Source organism: Balaenoptera musculus, chromosome 1, assembly GCF_009873245.2.
Source record: "Balaenoptera musculus isolate JJ_BM4_2016_0621 chromosome 1, mBalMus1.pri.v3, whole genome shotgun sequence".
Lineage (NCBI taxonomy): Eukaryota > Metazoa > Chordata > Mammalia > Artiodactyla > Balaenopteridae > Balaenoptera > Balaenoptera musculus.
The window spans coordinates 31,817,539-31,845,444 of NC_045785.1; the positions used below are offsets into that span (position 1 = coordinate 31,817,539).

Here is a 27,906-nt window from a genome sequence, read left to right on the forward strand (position 1 = left end):
GTTAGACTAACAGAAGTGGTATAAGAAGCTGTTACTGGAATTAACAGTCAATAACTACTGGGCTTCCCTGGTGGCGCAGTGGTTGAGAATCTGCCTGCTAATGCAGGGGACACGGGTTCGAGCCCTGGTCTGGGAAGATCCCACATGCCACGGAGTGGCTGGGCCCGTGCGCCACAACTACTGAGCCTGCGCGTCTGGAGCCTGTGCCCCGCAACGGGAGGGGCCGCAATAGTGAAAGGCCCGCACACCGCGATGAAGAGCGGTCCCCGCACCGCGATGAAGAGTGGCCCCCGCTTGCCGCAACTGGAGAAAGCCCTCGCACGAACCGAAGACCCAACACAGCCAAAAATAAATAAATAAATAAATAAAGTAGCTATAAAACGCAGCTTTCTTTAAAAAAAAAAAAAAAAACAACAAAAAAAAAAAACAGTCAATAACTACTATTTTTTACCCACTCCACCCCTACTTTTCTCCCCAAGAAATTACAGTGATTCATAAATCATAGCTGGAGTATTCTGACAGGTACCCTGTCACCAGGAGACAAAAGTGTACAGGCAGTGTATTATTGGCAACGTGGTAATCCTTGGCAACATAGGTGAAAAATTTGACAAGGATTATCATGGGATGCCAGGCCCCAAAGCCGATTCCAGGCCTAGCAGGGCACGACTGGTTTCTATTCACTTTTCACCCCATAGGGTAGTGGGTAAATGCATAGCTCCCACTCAGTGCTGCATTGCTCTTTCCTCAAAATAAAGATGTATCCTCTGTGGTCAAGCCCAACTGGGCTTGGAGGGAATTGACTCATTTACTTAATTGTATTTATACCAAGATATCTGATAGCAGTTTCCGTTTGCTTCTGCAGCCAATCTGAGCTAGAAAGTATCCAGGAAGTTCTGGGAGATTACCGAGCCTGCCATGGAACTCTCATCAAATGGATTGAGGAAACCACTGCCCAGCAGGAAATGATGAAGCCAGGCCAGGCTGAGGACAGCAGAGTGCTATCCGAGCAGCTCAGCCAGCAGACGGTGGGTGTGGCCGTAGCCGAGTGGAAGTTGCACGGGGGAAGCTAGCTCATCATAAAGAAGATGATATGCTAGCAATTAGCTTCCCTCCAATGTTAAGACATTCTGAGCTCCTTCTGAAAAGTGTTCAAGCAGGATGGTCTCTAGGTACTGGTTTTGCATTTAGGCCAGGTAACCTGTAAGGCCCCTTCCAGTCCTGAGTTTCTGTGAGTATATATTGAAAGCACTAGATGGGCAGAGTAGAATTATCTTGCTTTATTTCATTTCTTGATATTACATTTTGTTTTGCCAGGATTAGAATATAGGGGAATGAAAACCCAGGGAAAGCTATGAGTGGAAGAAAATTATTTCATTCAAAACAGTTTTTATTTGTTGGTATTTTGGGGTTTTTTTTTTTTTTGGCTCCCTCACTCATTATGAGAACTTGAGCAAATTACTTAGTCTCTTAGTATTCTACTTTCCTTAACAATAAAACGGACATAGTCCATTATTGGTTCAACTGCCCTCATGAGGTTTTTGTAGTTAGGATTAAATGAAATGATACATGTAAAATACTTAGAACGATGGTTTTCCGAGTGTGGACAACCAGAGTAGCAGCATCAGCATCACTTGGGGACATGTTAGACATGCGAGTTCTCAAACCCGAATCTATCGAATCGGAGACTCTGGAGGTGGAAACCCAGCAATCTATGCTTTATCCAGTGTTCTAGGTGATTCTGATGCAGCTAAGGTTTGAAAACCACTGCTTTAGAACATGGTAAATGCTCAGCTGTTTCATTGATGATAATGACAATGATAAGGTGGTGATATTTTGGTTCCCAGGAGCTGTTTGCAGAAATCGAGAGAAATCAGAGAAAACTGGACCAGTGTCAAAAATTTTCCCAGCAATACTCCACTATTGTAAAGGTAATGCTACCATATCCCAGAAGGAACATAAATCGTCTCCAGCTTAGGAAGATCTGCATGTCACTATAGGTTTTGGTTTTGGACAAGTAAGCAGAGCTCTTCTGCTCCATCCTTAGGTTAATGCAGATGTGTGCTTCTCATGGCCACATATTTGGGGATGCTCAGAGTGGTACCAGACATCAGCTGAGATTTGAGGAGTCTCCATTTGGATGACCCGCAGGCCTTCTAAACTTACTATGTGAAAAACAGAATGTTTGGGTTTTCTTCTCAAATATGCTTCTCACTATCTTGCATATCTCAGGAAATAGTGTCACCATTTTCCTAGTTGCTGAGGCAAAAAAAACCCCAAGAGTCATCCTTAACTCTTCTCTTTACCTTAAACTTTATGTTTAACAACAGTCTGGGAACAAGTTGTCTTCATCTTCCAGTATGTCCCGGATCTGACTACCCCTCACTGCCCCTCCCTCCCCCATTTTCCTGGTTCACATCTAAGTGAAGAATCTGCCATAGCCTACTCCAGTACTCTGCGCTGCTCTCTTGCTTCTGCTCCTGCCCCCACAAGCTGTTTTCCCACACAGTAGCCAGACTCACTTTTTAAGAACATACCACACATCACAGAACCTCAGACACCATCGATTATAAGCCATATTATTTTATGCACTACCAAAAAGGGAGAAACTCCACCAATTATGCACATGTCAAGTAAGACATATTGCAGATTTTAGAGATACTAAAATGTGAGGGAAATGTGTACCTTACCATAGCTGAAACATGATAGATTAGATCCTGTCACTCTTCTGCTCAGAACTGTCTCATGGCTTCATATCATACTTGTACTAAAATTTTAAATGCTTTTGTGGTTTATGAGGCTATGCAAGATCTGGCTCCCCACTCCCTATTTCTCTGGTAAGGTCTTTAAAAAAAAATGACCTGAGATTCTCATATATTTATTTGTTTAACATGTGCCTTCCCACGAGAATGTTAAGTTCAAGGGGAGGAAGGTTTTTTCCTGACTTGTCTCCCACTATGCGTGTAGCACTCAGAACAATGACAAGCACATAATAGGTGCTCAACAAATAGTTTTTTAAATGAATACATTTCTTCAGTTAATAACAGAAGACTTGGTGTCACAGAGAATTGAGTTTATATCCTAGCTTCACCATCTTCTAGGCTTAAGACTTTGAGCAAACACTTAGCCCCTCTGAGTTTCTGTTGCTATATCTACAAAATGTGAACAGTAAGTACCTCACTTGTGATTGCAAAGTGTTTGCAAAGATTAAATGGGATCATTTATACATAGGACAATGCCTCAAACTTAAAATACATTCAGTAAATGGTAGCACGTGTTTTTATTATTATTAATATTTTATTGTTACTACTACTATTTTTTAAATAGACTGCTTACGGAACTCATTCAGTATTTTCCTCCTGTCTAGAATTTTCAAAGTCGACAACAGAAAGCAAGACATTCTAGGCAAAAGGAACTGCATTATCAAAGGCACGGAGGAATAAAATCCAATGATTATATGAGGAAATAGCAAATTCTAGCAATTCTGGTATAGCTAGAAGGTGTACTTTACATGAGAAACAGTGATTGTGGAAAATGAGAGAGGAGATTGGGGCCAACCTTTGAAAGGCCTTGTTCAGTTCCTTTGTCTTTACCATCTTTTTTTTTTTTTTTTTTAATAAGAAAGAGCTTAATGGGTTCTCAGAACTGACAGGTTATGGCCTGGGCAGCCTGAGCAAGAAGAGTGGCATCAGATAAAGCTGAACATGTAGACTGAGGGCTGGCTGGGACTCACAGACATTTGGATTTTATTCTAAGAACATAGAGGAGTCAGCCAAGAAGTAAAATAGTAAGAAGTTAAGATAAATAATCTGAATAACATTTTATTTTTTCATTTTTTTATTTTTTGGATTTCTTTTTTTTATTTTAATTTAATTTTATTTATTTTTTTAAACAGCAGGTTCTTACTAGTTATCCATTTTATACATATTAGTGTATATATGTCAATCCCAATCTACCATCTGTTCTTTTCTTTTTTTGGGGGGGGGAGTATTCGCTTTATTCTTCATTGTTGCTGACTTAATTTGAGTCAGCACCATCTCTAAGCACACTCAACCTTCCTCAAGCTTTAAGTTACCAAGAGAATATAATTGCAAATTATGGTTTGTGGGTTATCTCTCTCTCTTGGAAAATTTGCTTTATACAACCATCTGTTCTTGCTCCTCAAAACATGGTCTGTGAACCAAGAGCATTGACATCACCTGGTAACTAGTCAGAAATGCAGAATCTTCAGTCTGCTGAATCAGGATCTGCATTTTAACAGGATTCCCCAGGTGAATGTTGATATTTGAGAAGATCTTCTCTAGGTCACTGAGAACTTTCAAACAGAGGAACGAAGGGGTCACCTTTTTGACTTAGAAAAGTTATGCTAGTAGCAGGACAGAAAGTAAATTGGAGGTGAGACTCTTAAGCAGGAGAGTAAGAGGCTGTTGCACCGTCATGTGAGCTATGAAGAGGGCCTGGACCAGGGCAGTACTCTCAGGATTGCAGAGGAAGCGACAAGATAGCATGGCGACATGAGAAGAACGTTGGTTTAGGGACGGAAGACAGATTCCAATCCTGACTGTGTCGCTCACCCACTGAGTGAATTAGGGAAGCTCACTTCCTGTCTCCTGGCTCAGTTGCCCCATGTGTGAGATGAAAGGATGGGGTCAGCACACAACAAACTGCAAATTCAGGAGCAGCAAACTGTGACCCACAGGCTAAATCCAGCCTGCACACCTATTTTATATGGCCCATGAGAAATGCCTGTAAAAACTCAGAAGAAGAAGAAGACCTCACGACACATGAAAATTATATGAACTTCAGCTTTCAGTGTCTCTAAGTAATGTTTTATCATAATACAGCCATGCTCTTTCATTTACTTACTTTCTATGGCTGCTTTCACTTGCAGTGGCAGAGGTGAGTAGCCATGACTGAGACAGTACCACTTTCAGGAAAAGTTTGCTAACCTCTATTCTAAAGGATCGTCAAAATGCCTTTCACCATTGAAATGCTGTGATGCTACTGCATGACAGTGTGAGCTATAAGCCCTGTGTGAACGTAGTTCAATGTCTTCTTCCCCCAGGACTATGAATTGCAACTGATGACATACAAGGCCTTTGTGGAATCACAGCAGAAATCCCCGGGCAAGCGCCGTCGCACGCCTTCCTCTTCAGATGCCATCACGCAAGAGGTGAAAGGGTGGGGCAAGGACGTGTGCCGCTGTCCTCCCTCAAGGAAAGATTCGCTCATCGAGGCCTTACAGCTTGATTACTGTCGAGCGTGTGACTTCGTGAAAACTTCCTCTTATTGTCAACTATTTAAATTGACTTTTCTGGCAGATAACTTATCTAAATTGTTTTTTTTTTTTGAACTGTAGTTCATGGACTTAAGGACTCGCTACACAGCATTGGTGACCTTAACAACTCAGCACGTGAAATACATCAGTGATGCACTCCGGCGGCTGGAGGAGGAGGAGGTGAGGGCAACGGGGTCCTAAATCATCTTGAAAGTAGAATGAAAAATCTTGAACCTCATCTATCAAGATTTAAAATGCACACATAGCCGATGACCATTGTTCACAGTAGTCATGTTCTATGAAGTCACTGTGCACACTGCACCAGCAAATTCCTTTTTTTTTTTTAACATCTTTATTGGAGTATAATTGCTTTACAATGTTGTGCTAGTTTCTGCTTTATAACAGAGTGAATCAGCTATACATATATCCCCATATCCCCTCCCTCTTGCATCTCCCTCCCACCCTCCCTATCCCACCCCTCTAGGTGGTCACAAAGCACCGAGCTGATCTCCCTTGTACCAGCAAATTCTGAATTCATGCATCCAGGGGAACACAGGGTTAGGTTCCTGCCAGCTTCTGGTCACATCACAACATTTTTGTCAACGGATAATGCACAACCTGGTTTTATGTGTGTTTTTATTTTAAAATACATTTTAAAATATATCTTACTGATTCACTGACATTGAACTCATGGCCGAGAGCAATATAACTCACACCTGAACAAAGCTTATTAAGCGCATTTTCTCCATAGGGCACATCACAGCCTTCTAGTGAATAATGAGGACTGACTGTCTTGTGTCCGACACTCCCACTTCCAAGTATCTTTATTACAGAAACATTATAAGCATGAAGAAAGGGATATGAACAAAGATCCTTAATAAAGCATAATTTGTTAAAGGGAAATAGTGGAAATATCCAAATTCCATATGATGGAATGCTATGAAGCTGTTAAAAATAATGAAATAGATTTAAATGAACCAACAAGGAAAGATATTTATAATATATTATTTGAGGAAAAAAGCAAGTTGAAATACTATGTATAATTATGATTTCAGTAATAACAAAACTGTGTGTACCACAAAGGGACAATATGGGCATACAAACAAGTTTAGAAATATATATATACCAAATTCCTGGGGAAATGAGATTAAAGGAACAAATATTATGAATTTCAGATTGTTTGAATTTGTTGTAATGAGTATGCAGTAGCATACTCATTATTATCAGATTATTATCAGATATAACTCCCAGGTTTCTTTTTATAATTATGAAGATCTTCTATGTCTTTGCAAAGTAAGTTTCCGCATATTCAGTAACACTTATAAAAGAAATGCTGTTGGAAACATTAACCCATACCAACTTTTGCCCATGTAAATTAGCACAAGACTTCCTTTCTGTCAGTACCTACCTCATTTAATCTCTGTAGATGTCCATCTCTTCATCTGTAAATCTAAGAATTATGAACATAAGTAAGATGCTATATGTGAAGGGCTTTTTAATTAATTTATTTTATTTAATTTATTTTTGGCTGTGTTGGGTCTTTGTTGCTGTGCGTGGGCTTTCTCTAGTTGCAGCAAGCGGGGGCTGCTCTTCATTGCGGTGTGCGGGCTTCTCATTGCGGTGGCCTCTCTTGTTGCAGAGCATGGGCTCTAGGCACACGGGCTTCAGTAACTGTGGCTCATGGGCTCAGTAGTGGCTCGCGGGCTTAGTTGCTCCACGACATGTGGGATCTTCCCAGACCAGGGCTCGAACCCATGTCCCCTGCATTGGCATGCGGATTCTTAACCACTGTGCCACCAGGGAAGCCCGTGAAGGGCTCTTTAAAATCAGTAAATAATTATTGACTACCCATCACATATGAAAACAGCATGCTTTTTTAGAAAAGTGCCAGCCTAGATATAATGAATTTAGCTATTAGTATCACCCAGGCGCTGGTGAGCATTGCTGTAGGCTGGGTAAATTATATTTAACTTGGGGTTATTTTAGCTATGATTTAGGTAACATTCATGTCTTTGTTTTAGGAACTCTGAATCAGGCCGGTGTAGTAAGACATTGACCAAGATACTGATTTTCTATTTTCTCTTCTAGAAAGTGGTAGAAGAAGAAAAACAGGAACATGTGGAGAAGGTTAAAGAACTTTTGGGCTGGGTGTCTACCCTAGCAAAGAATACACAAAGTAAAGCTACCTCATCCCAGACCAAAGAATCAACAGACATTGAAAAAGCTATTTTAGAACAGCAGGTGAGTAGAAGGTCCATCTGTCACTTCCTGGGTAGCATAATATGTGATTACTCATTAGGTGGAATAATATGTCACATTGGGCCACCCAGGAACAATTATGATCTCATTAAGTGTTAACTTCCAGGACTTAAAGAAACTTAAGACGTCATCTTATTTGTACTTCTGCTTTCTAGATCACTGTATATAGTGGTAATAATCATCTTACCTAAGCTAAGTTTTTCCCTAGGATTTTATTTTAAGTTATTTCAAATGATTTTTGGTTCTTTAATATCTTGGGTTCTGAAACTTTTTTCTTCTACTGCATAGGTTCTGGCAGAGGAGCTAACAACCAAGAGGGAACAAGTCTCTGAGGCCATTAAAACTTCACAGATCTTCTTGGCCAAGCATGGTCATAAGTGAGTATTAAATGAGAGATTACAGCACATCTGGGGGAACTGGATCTACCTGGCTAAAACTTCAGGTCATGATCAGAATTTGGGCTGGAGAATTCAGGGTGGCAAGAGCCAGATTATGAAGAGCCTTGTAGTTCATCCTGAAGAGTTTGCATTCTACCTGTTGGCTATGGGGAAAGATTTTAAACATGATTGGACATTGTTGATAAAGGTTTCTAGAACAGTTTTATAGAGAATGGATAGACATGGGGCAAGAGTAGAGGCCTGAGAGACCAGTTAAGAGGCTGTTCTGATAATATAGGCAAGAAACGATGAGAGATGGAGAGGGGACAAAGATTCAAAAGATAGTATGGATAATGAACTTACAGGGTTTGGTGACCAATGAAAATTATCAGATATAACTCCCAGGTTTCTGGCTTAGGCCACTGGGTATTTGGTGATGCTACTAATAACCAAGACAGAGAATACAGGAGAAAGTATGGGTTGAGGACGAAGGAGGCAGCTATAGTTTCAGACATTATGAATGTGAAGATCCCACAGGACATCAGAGGGTAAACTTCCAGTATGTATTTGGAAGTACCTGATACATTATTTATGCCTTATGTAGTTCCACTAAAGTTGTCCAGTGGGCAGCTTTATGTGTAAATTTAGAATTAATGAGAGACGTTTGAAGTGACAGAGATTTGAGTCGTTAGCATAGAAGAAACCATGACTGGATTAGCTTACAAGGGTTCAAGGGCTTCTCGGCCTATAAAGGAAGCCTTAGAGAAGTAAGAGGAAATTATGAGTGATACCTTAGAACCTAAGAGAGAACAGAGCTCCAGAAAGAAGGGAGTGGTCAAAAGTCAAGAAAAGTTAAGACTGAGACATGGCTATTAAATTTGGCAAGTTGGAAGCTTTTGGTGACTCTGGTGAAGAGCTGGGGGATGATGTCTGATTTAGAGTAATGGGGAGCACGTGAGGCATGGAAGGTAGTGATAATGAAATTAGACTACTCTTCCAAGGAGCTTGGCCATGGGAAAGGAGAGAAATAATACAGCAAATACTTAGAGCAGAATTTATGATCAAGAAGAGGTTTTGTTTTGTTAAAAGATCACGGAGACTTAACTGTGTTTATGGACTGAGTCTCAAGGACCGAAAGGGAGAGAGAAATTGAAGTCATAGGAGAGGGGTTGCAAAGGATGTAGGAGAGGATAAAATTTATCCATGGGTAGAAAGTACAAGCTTAAACAGGAGTTGAGACACCTTTTCCTCTGAGGTCTGAGGAAAAGGAGATTAGGAAAGGTATGAATACAGATAAATATGCCAGAAGTGAAGTTAGAAGGTGAGAGAATTAGTGCCCAGTGGTCTGTATTTTCTCTTTGAAATAGGGAGAGAGGTTGTTTGCTGCAAGTTAGAGTGGGAGCCTCCAAGAGGATTGTCAGGAAGCACGGAAGTCCAGTAGAGGTTAGAAACCAGGAAGACCTCTTCTGTTGATACATGGTTTTGGAATCCCCCCACTAGATAGACTTAGGCTGCATGTGGGAACAGAGAAGTCCAGGGGTTTGGTTGATCTGGGACTGGAGTCTTGTTAGTGAGGAGAGAGTGCAAAGATAATAGGGAGTAATTGAGATGGTGGCCTGTGGGTCTGGACTCCAAAGAGAAGAAACTGAAGGTAATGGAGAGGACTGATGGATTAAGAGAGATGGAGGAGTCAAGGAAGGTTTGGGAAATCTCAGTAAGCTGATGGATACTTGTAAGATGAATCACAGGATTCAGTCTCAAAAACACAATGTAGAATGAGAAAAGGAATTGAAGATAGTGATAACTTCTGGGGAGCGAGGGATAGGAGCAGGGTTGGTGACAGATACACATGGGACTTTATCAGTAATGTGTTATGTCTAAGAGAAGGATCTGAAGAAAATTTGGTAAAATACTACAATAAAATTTGGTAAAGTTGGATAGTTGGGTAATAAGTAAATGAGAGTATATTTTATTCTTCTCTTTTGTCTCTTTAAGATATTTTGTTTTTAAAAGAGAAGAGGTGTAGGAGTAAAGAAGGAAAACTAGCCAGGTAGGATTATAATCAGGAGTTACAATCCGATAGTAGATTCTTGAAGTTTAAAATTTCAGAAGTGGATGGTCCTTGCACACAGGGGAACAAGGTCTTGAGGAAAGGAGTGCTTGGTGTGCTGCCGCCATTTCTTCCGCCTTCAGTTTCTGCGCCTTTCGCAGGGCTTCTGACAGCGCTATGTTGGGACAAAGCACCCAGAGGTTCACAACCTCTGTGATCCATAGGAGCCACTATGAGGAGGGTCCAGGGAAGAATTTACCATTTTCAGTGGAAAACAAATGGCGGTCACTAGCTACGATGACTTTGTACTTTGGTTCTGACTTTTGCTGCACCTTTCTATAATAAGACACCAACTGCTTAAAAAATAATCCATGAGACAGATACGAAGAGGAGCATTTTAAGATGTGCGGTCTCTTTGGAAAAAGGATCAAACTCTTGAACTCAGCATCCTAGATATGTTTGTAAATAAATTCCTGGCATAAATCCTTAAAAAAATAAAATAAAATTTCAGAAGTGGAATAATTTTAGATGATGGTAGCAGCCAAGTTTGCCATGTGCGGGTGGGGCTGAAGTGGCGTGGAGCACATTTGGATTGGTCGCAGGACTACAAGCATCGGGTGTTAGATAATTGGTGACATGAGCATTGACATACCAAGAATCATGGCTTGGTTGGAGATAGACAGGAAAACTGTGAGCTAGATGCCAAAGTGTTCACTGAGTACGGAAGAGTGACCAGATGACCCATCATGAACAGTGATGAAGAAGAATACTATCCACGGTGGAGAAGTCATTTTGAGGCAACAGAGGAGAGTTTGGGGAAAGGTTTTTCTCTAAAAGACCTTTCGTGCTTCATCTTCCAGGCTCTCAGAAAAAGAGAAGGAACAGATATCTGAGCAATTGAATGCCCTGAATAAGGCTTACCATGACCTTTGTGATGGTTCAGCAAACCAGCTGCAGCAGCTTCAGAGCCAGCTGGCCCAGCAGACAGAACAAAAGGTACTTTTAGTTTTCTCTCCAAATGTTGGAAGGGTATCTTCTGAACGGTATGACGGCAGCTTTGCTGATTGGGAGTCATGATCACTAGCTTTCCATGACCAGTGTGACTTGATTTTTAACCTCACTGTAGCAGCCATTTGTCTCGTGTTTCTTTACTGGGGTTCCACGATGTGTTGGTCAGTCAAAAATCACTAGAAGGTGCTTACGGCTAACCCGTTAGACCTGGTTCACTGTTGTGTGATCTTCCATTTTGTGGCAGACCACAGTCAAGGAGAACCTAAATGCTATATTATATCTGATCAGAAGGCAATAAGGTTACTCTGTGGCATTGTCACTCGAAAGTTGATAGCCAAGAGTTCTGAATATTGGGAAGTAAAGGCTGTGAACCTCTTCCCCCCATACTTTTTTCCCTGTCTACTAAATAAATGAGAAATGTTAATTTCCAAAAGAAACTGGTGAATTAGCTGCACTGACTGAGACACTGGTTCCCCTTACCCATAGTCGCCCCATCATGTGACATCTTTACCAGTTCCCTCTCATGTTCATTTCCTGGACCATATGGAAGTTGTTAAGTTCCTGCTGGTTGTCCTAAGTTCTTCCTGGATACTTGTGTGTATATGTAAACTTACCATATTATATACATGTGTCTCTGGGATATATATGTGTGTTTGCCTGCTTATTTCCTATGTTGTGAAGCAATGGCCAAATTCCGTGGGGGCAGGCCAGAATTGAAGCCCTTGTGGCAATCAGATTTGGTCTAGATATTGCTCAAAATGATATTCATACAAAACATGCTTTGACTCTGGTCATGAAATTTGTGCAGCAGGGGCTAGAGTTGTAAAGACCACAGTGCAGAACCAGCTATGATTTATTTGAGAGCAGATTTCCGAAAAGAACGTGCTGGTTTAACATGCTCTGTGTGAGGTAGCCGACTTCTAATGGCTCATTGCTTCACCATATACGGGAGTACGTGAAGAGTTTTAACAATTGCTTGCTGAGAACATTCAGTTCTCATTTTGAAAGGTGAAAAAAGGGGAGAAGGAAAGAAAGAAAGTCAAGCTGCTGAGCACCACTCCATTGAGCATGATGTGTCCCCTGTTACCGTTTGTGTGTTTCATGTGAAGTACTGTTCTGATTAACTGACATCCTTGCTTACAAGTTTCACTAACCCTTTGGAGTTTAAGCACAAATGCACAAAGGGAAAAGAGGACGACCTGTTTGGGGTTCTTTTTTGCAAAAAAACAAACAGTCGCATGCTGGACGCTAACACCAAGCTTACACTGTGTGTGCGATACGGCTGAGCTGCCCCAATAAGGCTCTCTCTCTTATCTGCCCAAGGCACACCCTGCAACCCTGGTAAGTAGAAGCCTTTTATGTTTTCTTTCCTCTTCTCCCTCTGTCTTTTTCTGCTTGTTGAGGTCAGAATGCCCATGTTTGGTGGGGCCAAAATGAATTTCTCTGGATTATTTCCCGATACAGTGATTCCTGCCTCTCCTCCAATTACGAGGGTGTTAGAAAGAACAGTCTTTTCTCTTTGGCTGGACTCCAGGCCTTTTTTCAATACCAGCATTTCTGAGACTCTGTGAACTCATGGAAGAAATTAGAGGTTTCCCCAAAGAATCTTTTCCTTTGTCATATTGTCTGCCTCTGAATAGTCTTTACGTGGATTTTGTAAAAGGAATTTTTCATATATTTCAGAGAGTCACATGCCAGTGGGATTTTTCCTTCAATCTATAAAGACTAGATAACTTGTAGATTCACATAGCATACGTTTACCTTATACAAGTTAAACTCTACATTGTGGGTCAGAAAACAGAGGGAGGATGAAGAATAACACATAATATTTTAAGTAGTGTGGAGAATTCTCAGTTATTCCATTATTTGAACAAATACAGTGAGATGAAGATGCGACCCAGATCTGCTTCCTCATTTGCTGTCTGTTCTGCGTCTCCGATAGTGTGCAACTAATCAAGCTGGACGTCCTCAGGGCATGTTTTTAAAATCTGGGGGAAATAGGTTAATGATTTTAAGGATTTCCTTACTATTTATCAGTTTATTCATTTATTCATCAAATGTTTCTTTAACTGCTGGTACGAGTCCTGGACATCCACTGGGCAAAGTACCTGCTGTTACGGAGCTTACTTCTCACTGAGACAGAAATGAAATGCATTATATAGGAGGCAAGGAAGTGATTGGCAGTTACTTCAATAAGATCCTCCATGAATAAGTTGAGTTAAATAAGGATCAAAAAGTAACACTGACTAAAGAGGGATAGATAAAAGCATGTATAGAAGACGAAGATAATGCACACTAACAAGAAGAAGTGGAAAGTTGGAGATTAATAAAAGTGATGAAGTGTTCTAAGTGGTAAAACACTGGAATGACTTAATTTCTGAATAACATCATATTGCGATGAAAGGCTTCAAAATAGGAATTCTTCAGAAGCTGTTTTCACGCTTTTTTGTGAGGGTAATTTTGGCAATGTGTAAGGCTTGCCTTATTCTCTGTCCTTAGTACCTAACTCCTGTGTAAGATGCAGCTCTACTGTGCTTATCCTTCCTGCTCTTCTGGATCTGACTGGGGAGGCAGTATAATAGCTTGAGATTTAGAGTAAGATCTTGGTTTGATTCTGGAACTCATTCATTTTGTGACCTTGGACAAGTTACCTTATCTCTCTGTACCTCATTTTCTTATCTGCAAACTAAAAATTAAAATAATTGCTTTCATAGGATTGTTGTGAGGTTGTCAGTGCTTAATAAATATATTAAGTGCCCAACAAGTAGTAGCTGTCATCATGATGATTGTACTACCCATTCTAGCCTGGACTAGAAGAAAAGTTATTAGTGGTTCCAGAGTCAAGAGTCCCTAGTCTGCTCCCTCCTTGACTTGCTACTTCCAATTCCTAGAGCTAATTTAACTCAGAGCCACTGCCATGGGACACGCTAGCACTGGCCACCAAGAGTATGACCGCTCCAGTTGCTAAACAGCTGCCTGAGTAGTATACACAGGGCCATTTACTGAGCCGCACAGCTGTTGCTGGGCTGCTTAAGTCTCTCTTCGAATCCTGTGGACCCATCGTGCTGAACTCATCGGCAGGGAGGTCCTACTTCAAGAGTCTTCTGCGTGGATTGCAACACTGAGAAGTTGTTGTGTGGGGTTGAATTCTCACTTTGGGGGAGCTGGTATGTGTCTGTAGGAGCCTTTGTGGTGATTTAGTCTTATAAGTAGCTGTCCCCTCACTTTGACTGCTTGCTACTTTGTAGAGCTTGTCACTCAGATATGCTTAATGCTACCATCCCTTGAGTAATCTGTGAACTTCTGGCCATGTTAAACATTCTGTAGTTTAGAAAAATTCTTTTTTAGCATTAACACTGCCAGGCTTCAGAATGTTTCCTACAGGCTGGGGCTCATCCAGGCTGGGTTTTTCTTGTGGTCAGAATTTGATATACTGTAGTTCTTTGAATGACTCTTTCCAACATTTGTGCTTCTCTGATTCAGTGTTCTTTTTCATTTTCTCTTGTAGGGCTGCAGAGCAGTTGCTGGGGTGATTGACCTAGGCACAGTGGAGATATTTCCCATCTTCAGAGCCATGCAAAAGGGCCTCATTGACCAAGACACAGGCCTTGTGCTCCTGGAATCCCAGGTTATCATGTCTGGCCTCATTGCCCCTGAGACCAGTGAAAAGCTGTCTTTGGTGGAGGGCCTAGCCAGAAACCTCATTAATCCCCAGATGTACCAGCAGCTCCAGGAGCTAGAGGATGCCCTGTCCTTAATCAGCAGGCTTACTGAGAACAAAGGCCCTCTTTCAGTGGTGGAAGCAATTGAAAAGAAAATAATCAATGAGAAAGTTGGACTGAAAATCTTAGAAGCTCACCTGGCAACTGGAGGTTTCAGTCTCCCCCCTGATGAGAACTGTGTTAGCCTAGAGGAGGCTTTTCACCAAGGCCTCATTTCTGCCTGGCTTTACTCAGTGTTAGAGTCTCACCTGAGATCATCCAAGAACTTGATAGACCCAAACACAGCTGAGAAAATCGGTTTACTGGATCTGATGCAGAGATGTATTGTCTACCAGGAATCAGGGTTGAAATTGCTGCCTGTCAAGCAATTGGCAGGGGGAATGGTGAGCTTGAAATCAGGCCGGAAGGTTAGCATTTTCCGTGCAGTTCAGGAAGGGCTAATAGATAGGCAGGTCACTGTCCGGGTGCTGGAAGCTCAGCTTTTTGCTGGAGGCATAGTAGATCCAAGAACAGGACACAGACTTACAGTGGGAGAGGCTGTGAGACATAATTTGATTGACCAAGATATGGCCTGTGCTCTTCTCATAAGGCAGCTTCAGACAGGAGGCATCATAGACACTGTCACTGGGCGTAGGCTGACAGTAGATGAAGCAGTGAGCAACGATCTAATAGCTGCTAAGATTGCACTTGTGATTCTGGAGTCCCTTTGGTCATTCATGGGGTTGCTATGGCCCGAGTCTGGAGAGATTCTCCCAATTACAGATGCCCTGGAACAAGGTATTGTGTCTACTGACCTAGCTCATAAAATCCTTAGTGGCCGACAGCATATTAAAGCCCTATTTCTACCAGCAACCACAGAGATTTGGTCCTGGAAAAAAGCAATAGAAAATGGTATGTTAGACAAAGATCTTGCCAATAACTTGAAGTCAATTTGTATCCCCGATGTGATGCCCCACATGCAATTAGCAGACTCTTCAGAGCGAAGCAAATTGAACGCGAATCCTGGAGCGGCAGGTGTGCTGTGCGGCAAGGGCCAAACTGAGGGCATCGCAAGCCATAACGAGAAGCTGCTGTTTCATGTGATGACTCACAGCTATATTAATGTGCGGGATGGACAGAGGCTGCTCCTGTTGGACAGTGAGCTGATAGAGGCACTAACAGCAAGAGGTGATCAAGCAGGTCCTCCAGAAGTGTTTGGAAGCGGGCATCAGAGACTAGAAGCTCCTGAGAAATTACAAGAATCGGTGAACGTGAAAATCACAGAAACTTTCTGTGATGGGCTGACTGTGAGGCCACGGGAGTTCCAGTTTTCTTCTCGGAGCAAAGAAGATCCTGATGAGGCAAATTGCACTGAAGCAAAAGGCAAAAAGACCATTGTAGAACCAGAAGAGAACCCCAAAAGGGACCTGTTTGTAGGGCAACAAAAAGTGGGAAATCCAAATGTTGATACTTTGAAGGTCATAGGTAAAGTCAAGTCAGAGTTTAAAAGGCAATTGTTAGATACCGAAAAGGAAGACCAAATAGAAGTATCTACCAGAGAAAATGTCAACAAAGGATTTCTCCTTACGGTACCTCCTGAGGAAGCAGAAGATGTGACTTTGGTGGAGGACAAAGATCCTTTTCCTGTTGAACCACCAAAGGAAGAATGGCAGACTCTCAGAGAGACTTCCTTTATGTGTCAGAAGGAACAAGCAAACACACTTGAAATTGAATATACTCTAGGTGAAACTGGAAGACCTCTCATAAAACCCCAAAGCAAAAAGTCACAATTTCAGGTAGAGAAAACTCTAGTTTTAGAATCGGAACTAAAGTCTGAAAAGGATAAGACTGTTCATTCTCTGGGCAGAAAGAAAGCATTAAATAAGACTTGTTTGGGTAGGGATGACCATAAACAAAGTACAGAAGGACACAACGTGGCAGGTGGTGGTATGATGTTGTTAGAAAAGACAGACAAGGAAGCTAATGGCAGTGAAACTTCCCTGTCATGCAGTCATCCTTCAGAGTTGCTTGAAGAAGCTACCTTAAATATATTATCTGCACAATTACTAGAGGGCGGTATCTTTCATGAACAGACAGGTCAAAAGCTCTTACTAAATGAAGCAATAGCCCGAGGCCTTGTGCCTAGTCACACTGCTGTGAAACTTTTGGGAAAGCTGAACATGTTTCGGGGCTTCTTTGACTCTCAGACCTGCGAGTCTTTGAAAACTGAAGAAGTCATTGATGAAGGTCTAATGGATGAGAAATTGTTACACAATGTCCTCATGGCAGACAAAGCTATAAGTGGTGTCTTAGACCCTCGTACCCACACACTCTGCTCTGTGAAGGAAGCAGTTGCCATTGGACTTCTTGACACACAAACAGCCACCAGAATTTTAGAGGGGCAGGTGGTGACTGGTGGAATTGTTGACCTGAAACGAGGCAAAAAGGTTTCAGTAACTTTGGCCTCAAATCTGGGCTTGGTGGACAGTGCTGACCAGACAGAGCTTATAAATCTGGAGAAAGCTTCTAAAGGCAGAGATGCTGAAAAAGCAGTCAGGGAGAGATTAATTAGCTTACAATTGGAAACAACTGGAATTATGGACCCTGACAGCAAAGCCCCTTTAACAGTTGTGCAGTCCATTGACAGAGGGCTTTTGGAGAGGGATGAGGCCATGCGGTTGTTGACAAAGCAGGTGGTAGATGGAGGTATCATTCACCATATATCTGGGATGAGACTTTCTGTTGATAGTGCCTTTAAACGTGGCATCATTGATGAAGATTTAGCCGAGCAACTCAAAAAAGTGGAGAACTTAAGCCTCCATCAGTTCTCTCATCCTGAAACAAAGGAAACTATTTCCCTGTCTGAAGCCATAAAATTAGATCTTGTTACCCTGGACTTGAAAAGAGAAATCCAAGAAATTCAGGCCTTGACTGGAAGCTTTGTAGATCTCATTTCTGGCCAGAGATTGACCTTGGCAGAAGCTGAAAAAGAAGGACTCTTAACTAATAAAGAAATATTGTCTTCAGGAATGATGAATGGGATTATAGATCCTGAGAATTACAGAATTGTTCCCTATGCAGAATTAGTAAAAAAGTGTAAGATTGATATTGAATCTGGACAGAGGTATCTAGAAGTAATTCCCTTCTCAGACATTAAAGATGGAGCAAGTGACAAAGTACTTACATTGTCTCAAGCAATTAAGCTTGGAAAAGTAGATTTTGCAGCTACACTGAAGGTTCTGGAAGCTCAGGCAAATGCTGGAGGAATCATAGACACTGCCACGGGGAAAAGATTGACATTGGCGTCAGCTTTGGAACAGAAATTAGTGGATGAAAGCATGGTCCGAATTATTGCATCCCGTCAGGTGTTAGATGGAGGAATTATTGACATATTTAATGATCAGAGAGTGACTTTAAAGGAAGCTATTGAGAAAAGACTTATTAGCCCTGAACTGGCAACTATAATCCAAGTAGATACCTTCGAGTCCAGTGATCACCAGGCTCAGAGTGAAAAGCAAGGTGGAATTGAAGGATGTGAACTAAAGAAAGAATTTCTAAGAAAGGAAATGTTAATTGCTTGTAGTCAGACTGCTGAAATGAGTTGTGGTAAAGGAGAAAGTGAGAAATTATTTCAAATTGAAAACCAATCTGCACGGAAAAAGGTTAAAGTGAGAGTTTCTAATGGGGAGCAGGCAAAAAAGAGCAGGGAAATGTCATTAAAGGAATTGGAATGCAAGGGTCAGGATAGGAGATCTTCTCGAGGTGCTAAAGGATCTTTCAGTATCATAATTTCTAGTGATGGTAAAGGTAAATCATTGGGCCAAGGTTCAGTGACACACCCTCACTCAGAAATTTGTGATTTTAACCCCAAAGAGGTGGCTTATAATACCATGGAAAAAAATACAAATGAAGAGCAAGAAAAAATAGTGGCACAGACAGAAATTATTTCTCAAATGAAACAGTTTATATCAGGTCTAGATTCTAAAGAAATAAGGGGAAACCAAGGAGAAATTATTTCAGAAGTACAAGAATCAAATTGTGAAACTCCGGACAAATTGCCTAGTCAGCAGGTTATGCAGAAACCAGTGAAAACCAGGGAGAAAGGTAAGAGAGGAAAGAGGGAGATGATTGTAGAAGAAAGTGTCAAAACACGCAAACCAGCAGTTCTTTCAGAAGAAAAGCTGAATCAGGAAACTGCCATTAGAGATGACCATGACTCTAATATAGAGAGTCAACCTGTGGAAATAACTATAAGTGAAAAAGGGAAAGAAACTGATGGGGAGCTGGGATTTTCTGTTGTTGGTGAAGCTGAAGATTCTTCTTCCCAAATGATACCCAAAGGAATTTCTGTAAGAAATCAAGATGCTTTAACATTCTTCAACTCTAATCAGGTCAGTGAAGGAGATGTGAAAAATTTAAGCCTCTGCTTGACTTTAAAACCAGAAGAAAATTTATCTCGAGAAATTACTGTTGGGACCCAGAGTGAAATACTCTCTTCTTTGACCCCACGACCTGAAGGATTGTACTACCAGGAACCAGTTGGAGAAGCCCAAGTTGCAGACACATCCCCGATTTTCACAACAGACAAGTCTTTCCAAGGAACCACCAGACAGGAGACCAATTATCATCAAGAGTCTTGTGTTACTTTTAAGATTAGGGAAACCAAAGATCTGACTTTCTCATCTAGTGAAAGTAAAGAAAAATCATACCAAGAAGTACCTTTTGACTCAACAAGCGCTGTTAAATTGGAAGAAATTAGAGTAGGCTCCAAAGAAGTCAGTTATTTGGAATTCTCAGACAGAAAGGACCTTCATCCTCAGGACAGCAAAAGTGATCGTGAACGTTGCGGAATTCTTGAATCTAAAATAGTAACACCTCAGGAAATAACGGGGGAGAAATTTCTAAAAATGTCAATCCCTATAGTTACAGGTGCAGAAGCAGGGTCTTTTGAAGGCATAGTTACTCAGGGAGTTCCCAGAGTTTCAGTGTCTCTTCTCCCAGAGAAACTGTCCAAAGATGTATCTCGAAAAGAGAGTACAGGACAAGAGGATGCCACCATTAGTCCTATTCCAGAGACCAGTGGAGAAGAGATGGTACCCCTAATATCATACCCCACAATGAAGATGGATGAGAAGACACCACAGGAGAAGCTCAGAGAGAGGTCAGAGCCTGGCAGTGAACAAACCCCCTTCATGACTGCAGCGGGGGGAACGAGTGTGAACCCGGAGCCCTTCAGAGCTACCAAAGTAAGTTACCCAGTGGTGTGTTTGTGTGTGTGTGTGTGTGTGTGTGTGTGTGTGTCATAGCTAATTTCATGCTAAGACTCTTGACAAGATACTGAGCTTTCATATGTATAATTGTATACATAAATACACTTCAGGGCACTAGATGATTCTCTAAGATACAACTTAATCATCATCTGTTTGTAACATAGTTGTTGGAAAATTAGGCAGTGGCTCTGAATGTCTTTCTGAAATTTGCAAGGGTTTTAAGTTAGACACTAACGTTGAAGCTAATTTAAAATACTGAGGCTATGGTACCTGAAGTCAGAATAGGTTTTGGAAGTTTTGCTAAAATGATGCTTATAGATTGATAATTTTGAGCTGCTGCTCCCTGAGGAAATTTAATAAAATCACTTTTTTGTCTATTGATTTGCGACAATTTAGACAAAATAACATATTTTATTTCATTCCATCCAATGTGTAGTAAAAATTTCTATTCTATTCTAAGACCCTGCCTGCTTAAAAAGCAGACTTAAAGGAGTATGTCAGATGTGAGTGAGTTTTCTTTTTGGCTCCACAGAATGTATTTAACCGGCAGCTCTGCCTAGAACATGATGAGAAGTTGGTATCCTATCTGTCTCTATTACGAGACATTGAAATGAAGACCAAACAAATTCAACCTCTAGAGCTAAACCTGGCAGAACTACAGGATCTGCTGTGTCAGGCCAAGGTAGGTTCCCAGAGACTTCCTCCAGGCCCATCGGCGTGGAGAAAATAAAGACTATTCAGGAAGAAAAACGTGTTCAAAAACACTACCATTTAATGGACAAAAAATAGATTGGAAAAGTGTAACTAGAGATCTGTGAAGAACACCAGGGAGTACCAGTCTCACAGAAGCCAAAGCCGAAGAGAGTCAAGGGAGGAGTAGTCGGCAGTGTTAAATACAGTAGGGAGACTGAGTACAGTGAGGACTAAAAGGGGGTTTAGTGCCTGAGAGTCGCTGGGGACCTTGATAAGAACAGTTACAGTGTAGTCATGGGATATAAACTAGGTTGCACTGAGAATAAACGGGAGGTTGGACGGTACGGACAATTAACGTATGTCATTCTTTCCAGAAGCTTGATAGTGCAGGCAAGGAAAGAGGTAGAACACTAGCTAGAGGAGATGGACTAAAAGAGGAATGTTTTGAGTGAATTTTTAGGCTGAGGAGAAGGAACCAATAGAAAAGGAGAATTTGAAGTTAGAGGAGAGAGGAAGTGCTGACTGGTGGAATGAGGTCCCTGAGGACATGGAAAGGCATAGACTTAGACAGCCTTGAGCGGGAGGAGGAATAACTCTTTGACTGGAACTGGAGGCTGAGAGTTGTCACAGGATTGGAGTCACGATGAGGACAGAGATTGTAGAGGTTTACCAGTTCTCTCAGTATCTAGAGTATGGCCTTGGGCAGGGGGGCTGAAGGGGAAATGAGGATCATGCCCAGAAGAACTACCGAGCTCTTCCCCAGCTTGTTTCTGGCTTCTCTACTGAGGAGCAGAATATTGAGTAGCTGAGTGGGAAAGCTGGCTTGGGATATTTTTATGTTCATTGGTTCTGCTCCCTTGGACTTTGGAGTGGAAGACTTGTCCTTTGATTGACTTATATTGCATAACATTATGTAAAGCATAATGACACTCTTGGAGAGGCAGCACGTTGTAGTGCAAGGAGCATTGCACTGAGTCAGAAAACCTGAATCCAAGTCTTGGCTCTCTTGCTTATCAGCTGGGCGACCTCAGGGGAAAACAAATTCACATTTTTAAGCACTGAGGAATCTCTCCTGTTAATCCAGGATAATAATATCTACTCTGCCTACTTCAAGAATTATTGTGAGAACCAAATAAACTAGTGAATGTCTATAACAACATTTTATAAACCCTAAAGCCTGTGTAGGCCTGAGGTGACAGAAAAATATGTTCACAGCTTATTCCTAGACAGCAAGATTTCTAGTCTTGATTTTGGAGGTAACTCCACTTTATGCCCTCAGGTAGTAGACAGGGAGCTAAAGGATCTGTCCACGGTGGTGAGTCAGGAATTGGAATGTGTGAATCAGATTATCATCAGCCAGCCTCAGGAAGTCCCGGCTCAACTGTTGAAGGCTCTAGAAAAAGATGCCAAGAATCTTCAAAAGTCCCTCAGCTCTGTGAGTGACACCTGGGGTTCCAGACTACTCCACCTCCAGAATGCTGCAGAAGTAAAAAAGGTAGCTTCTTGTTTTTATTCACAAAGGCTCACAAACTCTGGGTAGGCTTGGAGAGTTTCATCATCTAATTTGCCATTTATTTCTTAGACTAGAGTTTTAAATCAATATGAACAGCTAGAAGGCAGACTTCAAGATCTGAGAGCCTGGGTTGGCAATACCCATCTTATTCTGAACAGCAAGGAGCATGTCAATGAAACAGATACCGTCGACAGCCTGAATCACTATCTCCAGCAGTATGAGGTAAGCAGTCCACCAGTTCTCAAGCATGTTTTATTTGTTCTTTTGAGTTGTATCAATTTTATTTCTCTGCTAGGCAAACTGGTATCTGTACTTGCCTTTCTTAGAAAGTCTGACTTTCCATTTGAGAAATAAAGTCAGCTACGTTTAGTTTTTTAGGTTATCATACCTCTGGAGCTTCTTCAGTGATTATGATTATTTTTCCTTTCAGCTGTACTGAGAATCTGTGGAATGGCCTATGATTATCCAACTTAATCTTCTCTTTATAACTGAGCATCTAGTATCCCTTTTTTCTATTTTGCCCAAGATCTAATCCTATGCGCACACACCAGTTGTTTTTTTTTTAATGATTCTAGACTTTCTTTCTTTTTGCTTTTTATTTTTTGAATTTTATTTAATTTTTTTTATACAGCAGGTTCTTATTAGTTATCTATTTTATACTTATTAGTGTATATATGTCAATCCCAATCTCCCAATTCATCCCACCCCCACCCCCTGCTTTCCCCCCTTGGTGCACACACACCAGTATTTTTTAAATTATTATTATTATTATTTTTTAACATCTTTATTGGAGTATAATTGCTTTACATTGTTGTGTTAGTTTCTGCTGTATAACAAAGTGAGGTCAGCTACACGTATACATATATCCCCATATCCCCTCCCTCTTGCGTCTCCCTCCCACCCTCCCTATCCGACCCCTCTAGGTGGTCACAAAGCACCGAGCTGATCTCCCTGTACTATGCAGCTGCTTCCCACTAGCTATCTGTTTTACATTTGGTAGTGTATATATGTCAATGTCACTCTCTCACTTCATCTCAGCTTACCCTTCCCCCTCCCCGTGTCCTCAAATCCATTCTCTACGTCTGCGTCTTTATTCCTGTCCTGTCCCTAGGTTCTTCAGAACCATTTTTTTGTTTTTTTAAGATTCCATATATATGTGTTAGCATACGGTATTTGTTTTTCTCTTTCTGACTTACTTCACTCTGTATGACAGACTCTAGGTCCATCCACCTCACTACAAATAGTTCAATTTTGTTTCTTTTTATGGCTGAGTAATATTCCATTGTATATATGTGCCATATCTTCTTTATCCATTCATCTGTCAATGGACACTTAGGTTGCTTCCGTGTCTTGGCTGTTGTAAATAGAGCTGCAGTGAACATTGTGGTACATGACTATTTTTGAATTACGGTTTTCTCAGGGTGTATGCCCAGTAGTGGGATTGCTGGGTCATATGGTAGTTCTATTTTTAGTTTTTTAAGGAACCTCCATACTGTTCTCCGTAGTGGCTGTATCAATTTACATTCCCACCAACAGTGCAAGAGGGTTCCCTTTTCTCCATACCCTCGCCAGCATTTATTGTTTGTAGAATTTTTTATGATGGCCATTCTGACTAGTGTGAGGTGATACCTCACTGTAGTTTTGATTTGCGTTTTTCTAATGATTAGTAATGTTGAGCATTCTTTCACGTGTTTGTTGGCAATCTGTATATCTTCCATGGAGAAACGTCTATTTAGTTAGGTCTTCTGCCCATTTTTGGATTGGGTTGTTTGTTTTTTTGATATTGAGCTGCATGAGCTGTATATTTTGGAGATTAATCCTTTGTCAGTTGCTTCGTTTGCAAATATTTTCTCCCATTCTGAGGGTTGTCTTTTCATCTTGTTTATGGTTTCCTTTGCTGTGCAAAAGCTTTTAAGTTTCATTAGGTCCCATTTGTTTATTTTTGTTTTTATTTCCATTTCTCTAGGAGGTGGGTCAAAAAGGATCTTGCTGTGATTTATGTCATAGAGTGTTCTGCCTGTGTTTTCCTGTCACACACCAGCTTTGATCAGTGATCTAGAGCATGGGTTTGCAAACTTTTTCTATAAAGGGTTAGATAGTAAATATTTTAGGCCTTGCAGGTGACCTGTTTCTGTGGCAGCCATTCAGCTCTGCTGTTGAAACATGAAAGCAGCCATAGACAGTACATAAACAAATGGTTGTGGACATGTTACAATAAAACTTTATTTACAAAAACAGGTGTCAGGCAGATTTGGCTCGGGGACTGTAGATTGCCGACCTCTGATCTCGAGAGATGGTTTTCTTCTTGTTAAGCTCCAAGTTACTTGATTCTTTTTATAAGTCAGTGAGAGAAAGTTAAAGATTCTGAGATACATATGAGCCGAGGATTCTCCCCCCATCCCCACCTTCAACATTGTTGTTTCTTTTGGTTATACTTAAGGTAATATCAGATAATACTCACATTGGTTTATCCACGCTCTGCTATAGATATTCCTCTCCTAAAACTCTTTCTAAAGTCAGAGCAGAACTAGAGATGTTCCATCCTATTCCATCCTCTTCATTTTCCCCAGTCTTAGGAGACACAGACCTAAATGTTGTCTGTGGTCAGGCTTCCTTGTATGCAACCTCGTCCCTCTTTATCTTGCAAGAGTTGGCCTGCCTTCTTTCATAGCCTTTTATCCAAATATACCATTGGAGGAGTGAGTAGCATACTTTATCTGTTCACGGGCAGAGTACTAAAAGAAGCAAGGGTGAGAAAAATTTCTAAGATACAGTACGAGATATGAAAACAGAGCATCTCATGCATTGGGATCCTTGCCTAGTTATAACTTACACAAATTCTGTTATAGAAAGAGAGCCACAGCCTAAGCCTCATTTTCCTAGTGACAGTTTCCCAAATCCATGTGTTCACACTTGAAGGAAGTATAGTCTTGTGATAAATATCCAAGAAGCCCTTCTCCCAGCCTGCTTTTCAAGATTGCTGACTACGCTCAATTTCAAAGTGATAGACGGGTAGATATCTTACTTGTTTTTATGTTCCTTATTGCATCCAGTATAACATAGTTGATGATCACTAAATGTTTGTGGGAAAATTGCATGCTTTTTAATTGTCTGAAAACAGATAAATTCTAGTGTTTAGGCAGTTTTCTACTGCTTTAAAGAAGCAATATAACTATTATATAAGAAAGTCTGACTGTAATCCTTTACAGTTTTAAAATATGTAAGCAACATTATTTACTCTAAAAGTCAAATTTCAGTGAACCAAAAATAAATTGAATATTTTCTCACTTCTGGCCTACCAGGTACTCAGGGCTAGACAAATACAAATAGGTATTTGAATCTAAGGAAATACAATTAGACAGATATATCTCAGACCAATCATGTTATACTTTCCAAAACTTAAAAAAATACATTTTTTCACAGACACCTGGGATTAGCTGTACTGTAATTCTGGTATTATAAATAATTGAAAGCTTAGTGCATTTAGAAATCAAGGGCTAGTAAAGGAAACCTAACTGTAATATGCGAGGGGTTTGGAGAGGCCAGAAGTGAGAGAGACTTCGGTTTGGCCCTAGAAATTATCAGTGTCAATTATAAAAATGCAAGAAATTAACCTCTGTTTGATCATGTTGATTCTTTGATTAGAACCAACAGCTTCTGCTTCTATAGAGAATAAGAAGTTTCTTTTCTTTTTTCTTTTTCTTCCTTTCCCCACTTACCTTAGGATTTGAAACAGCCCATGGCTGAAAGGAAATCTCAGCTGGATGCACTTGCCTTTGATATTCAGTTCTTTATCTCTGAGCACGCCCAGGACTTGCCTCCTCAGCAGAACCGACAGATGCTAAGGCTTCTGAATGAACTGCAGAGGTCCTTCCAGGACCATGTGGAACGGACCGCAGCCCAGGTGGATGCCTTGCAGGGCCGTCTTCAACAGATGGAGCAGGCAGCCCGGCTTAAGGTCAGGCTGAACCAGAAGCTGGGCTCAGTTGGTCTCTGGATGTCCTCTATCTTTGGGTTTTCTGGCCAGACTCCGTTTGTCATGATTTCAGGAGCCTGCGTTTACCAGTTTTGATTGGTTCAGGCCAGTTTGATTCTGGTCCAGGAGGCAGCTGTTCTGGCTGTTTTTCTTGCCGTGTTTTTGGTTTTATGTGTGTGTGTGTGTGAGAGAGAATATGTGTGTTTACATGTGTATGCATGTGCAAGTGTTTTCTTTTTAGTGAGACTCTACTGTCACTGTGTCTCATTGTCTCTGACTTTCAAATGAAAATTTTTATCCCTAGCCCTTATTTCTCCTACTCTCTCCCTCAGCATTCTCTTGAGGACTGTTAGGAACATTTAGGTACTCTGAGCTCTTGAGAAGAATGGTCCTGAAATCAGTTTTATTCTGGGGCTTTTCAAATGATTAACAGTAAGATTCCTTGACCACCTTCAAACAGCTGACAAAAAGATTTTTATCAGAATCATATTAATGTTTTAGCACATTTGAAATTATTATTTTCTAGCACCGTTCTTTACACTGTTGTGCCCAGTGCTTATTCAGTTATTGGAAAACTGTGTGTAGAGGCACTCTTGATACATTTTGGGGGGTGGGGGGAAGCAACTAATCATCTCACCACCTTCTATCACAAGCCTCTTCTTGCAGGACTCAACATAATTGCATTAATGGTAACATCATAACCTTATAATACCAAGAATGATGCTTATGCCATTTCTGCTGTTTGAATAATAAGTTGGAATTCAGCAAGATGATACTAGAATTGTCCTTGTCACCAGCAAAACTGTCTCAGGGTCTCTTTTATTAAATACTGTGCAAAGTAGAATTGAGCTTTTGAGTCAGGCTTAAAGGATATTAAAGGCTTAAAGTCAAGTCTCTATGTCCCTTATTACTGCTTAGTTGTTTCAGCTGTATTGAATTTGAAGTAAAATACTAATGAAATATGTTAGGTTACCTTCCATATCTGGAAATTTGCAGTGTCCTCACTTGGGAATTTATATAGCCTGGTGTAGCTTATGGATAATTAACGAAATAGCACTGGTCTGGGCCACCTTAAGACACAGCCCACATCCAGGATAGGCTCCTGAGCTGCAGAAGGTGATACAGTTGCATGTGAACATTCTCTCTAAGCGTGTAATTAATTCCACAATGTTTATTAACCTTGTTATTGTCAGAAATGCTCTGCTTCTCTCTATATTTGCCCTGAATGCATGTGTATGTCTGTGTGTTAACTTGTTTGCTTTGCTTTTTTCAGATTCAGTCTGCACCCATCCTAACCCATGAAGATCCTGTTTTACAGCTGAAGAACTCTTAGGAGTTCTCTTCCAGAGCCCTTCTATTTGTCCTAAAGAGGGGGAGAGAGGGCCAATTTGGGCACCTGTTTGTAAGTGCAGGTGACTAAAACACCATCAGAAGGTAGAAACTGGTGGAAAACGGTTCTAGAAGGATGGTCAGGAGAACACATCATGCTCAATTGCTCAATCAGGTGCTTCAGTGTCATGCGACTGAGAGGTCTGGAGAAAGGATCAGGCACAGAAGTGTACTCCCTCCTCCCCTTGGGCTGGCTTTTCTCTTGGGTAATGGTATAGACACCTGAAGGACTGAGCCCGTTGCTATTCTGGGGCAGTTCCCTTCTCCTCAGAATAACCAAGCCCTTCATGCCTGGCATGTAATCATTCCATTTAATGGATGTCTGCATTTGTGAGACATTTGATTTATATAAAATCAGCTCAATTACTAAGAAACTCAATTAGCTTATAAAT

The 27,906-nt window shown here is 41.0% G+C and overlaps 2 protein-coding genes across 25 annotated transcripts in view; both read left to right on the forward strand.

The window, feature by feature from the left end:
• Window positions 1-27,906, forward strand: part of MACF1 (microtubule actin crosslinking factor 1) — a 342,706-nt gene that overhangs the window by 196,882 nt on the left and 117,918 nt on the right. For 22 of the 24 annotated variants that reach the window (XM_036835427.1, XM_036835461.1, XM_036835471.1 and 19 more), the window contains 12 exons: window positions 863-1,025; window positions 1,845-1,928; window positions 5,063-5,170; window positions 5,357-5,455; window positions 7,364-7,516; window positions 7,823-7,911; window positions 10,822-10,957; window positions 14,481-19,919; window positions 20,476-20,625; window positions 21,916-22,131; window positions 22,219-22,371; window positions 25,874-26,107. In XM_036835427.1, coding sequence (XP_036691322.1) covers window positions 863-1,025; window positions 1,845-1,928; window positions 5,063-5,170; window positions 5,357-5,455; window positions 7,364-7,516; window positions 7,823-7,911; window positions 10,822-10,957; window positions 14,481-19,919; window positions 20,476-20,625; window positions 21,916-22,131; window positions 22,219-22,371; window positions 25,874-26,107 — 7,024 coding nt within the window. The remainder of the gene's footprint in view (window positions 1-862; window positions 1,026-1,844; window positions 1,929-5,062; window positions 5,171-5,356; window positions 5,456-7,363; window positions 7,517-7,822; window positions 7,912-10,821; window positions 10,958-14,480; window positions 19,920-20,475; window positions 20,626-21,915; window positions 22,132-22,218; window positions 22,372-25,873; window positions 26,108-27,906) is intronic. The other 2 variants (XM_036835590.1, XM_036835601.1) reach the window with 1 other exon arrangement.
• On the forward strand, window positions 10,067-10,303 carry LOC118886252 (cytochrome c oxidase subunit 7C, mitochondrial-like). Its single transcript, XM_036835698.1, has one exon. The coding sequence runs from the start codon at window positions 10,139-10,141 to the stop codon at window positions 10,301-10,303; it is 165 nt and encodes a 54-aa protein (XP_036691593.1). The 5' UTR covers window positions 10,067-10,138.

What these genes read in the sequence shown, in the direction of transcription:
- LOC118886252 (XM_036835698.1), top strand. Translation starts at nt 10,139, where the DNA reads ATGTTGGGACAAAGCACCCAGAGGTTCACAACCTCTGTGATCCATAGG.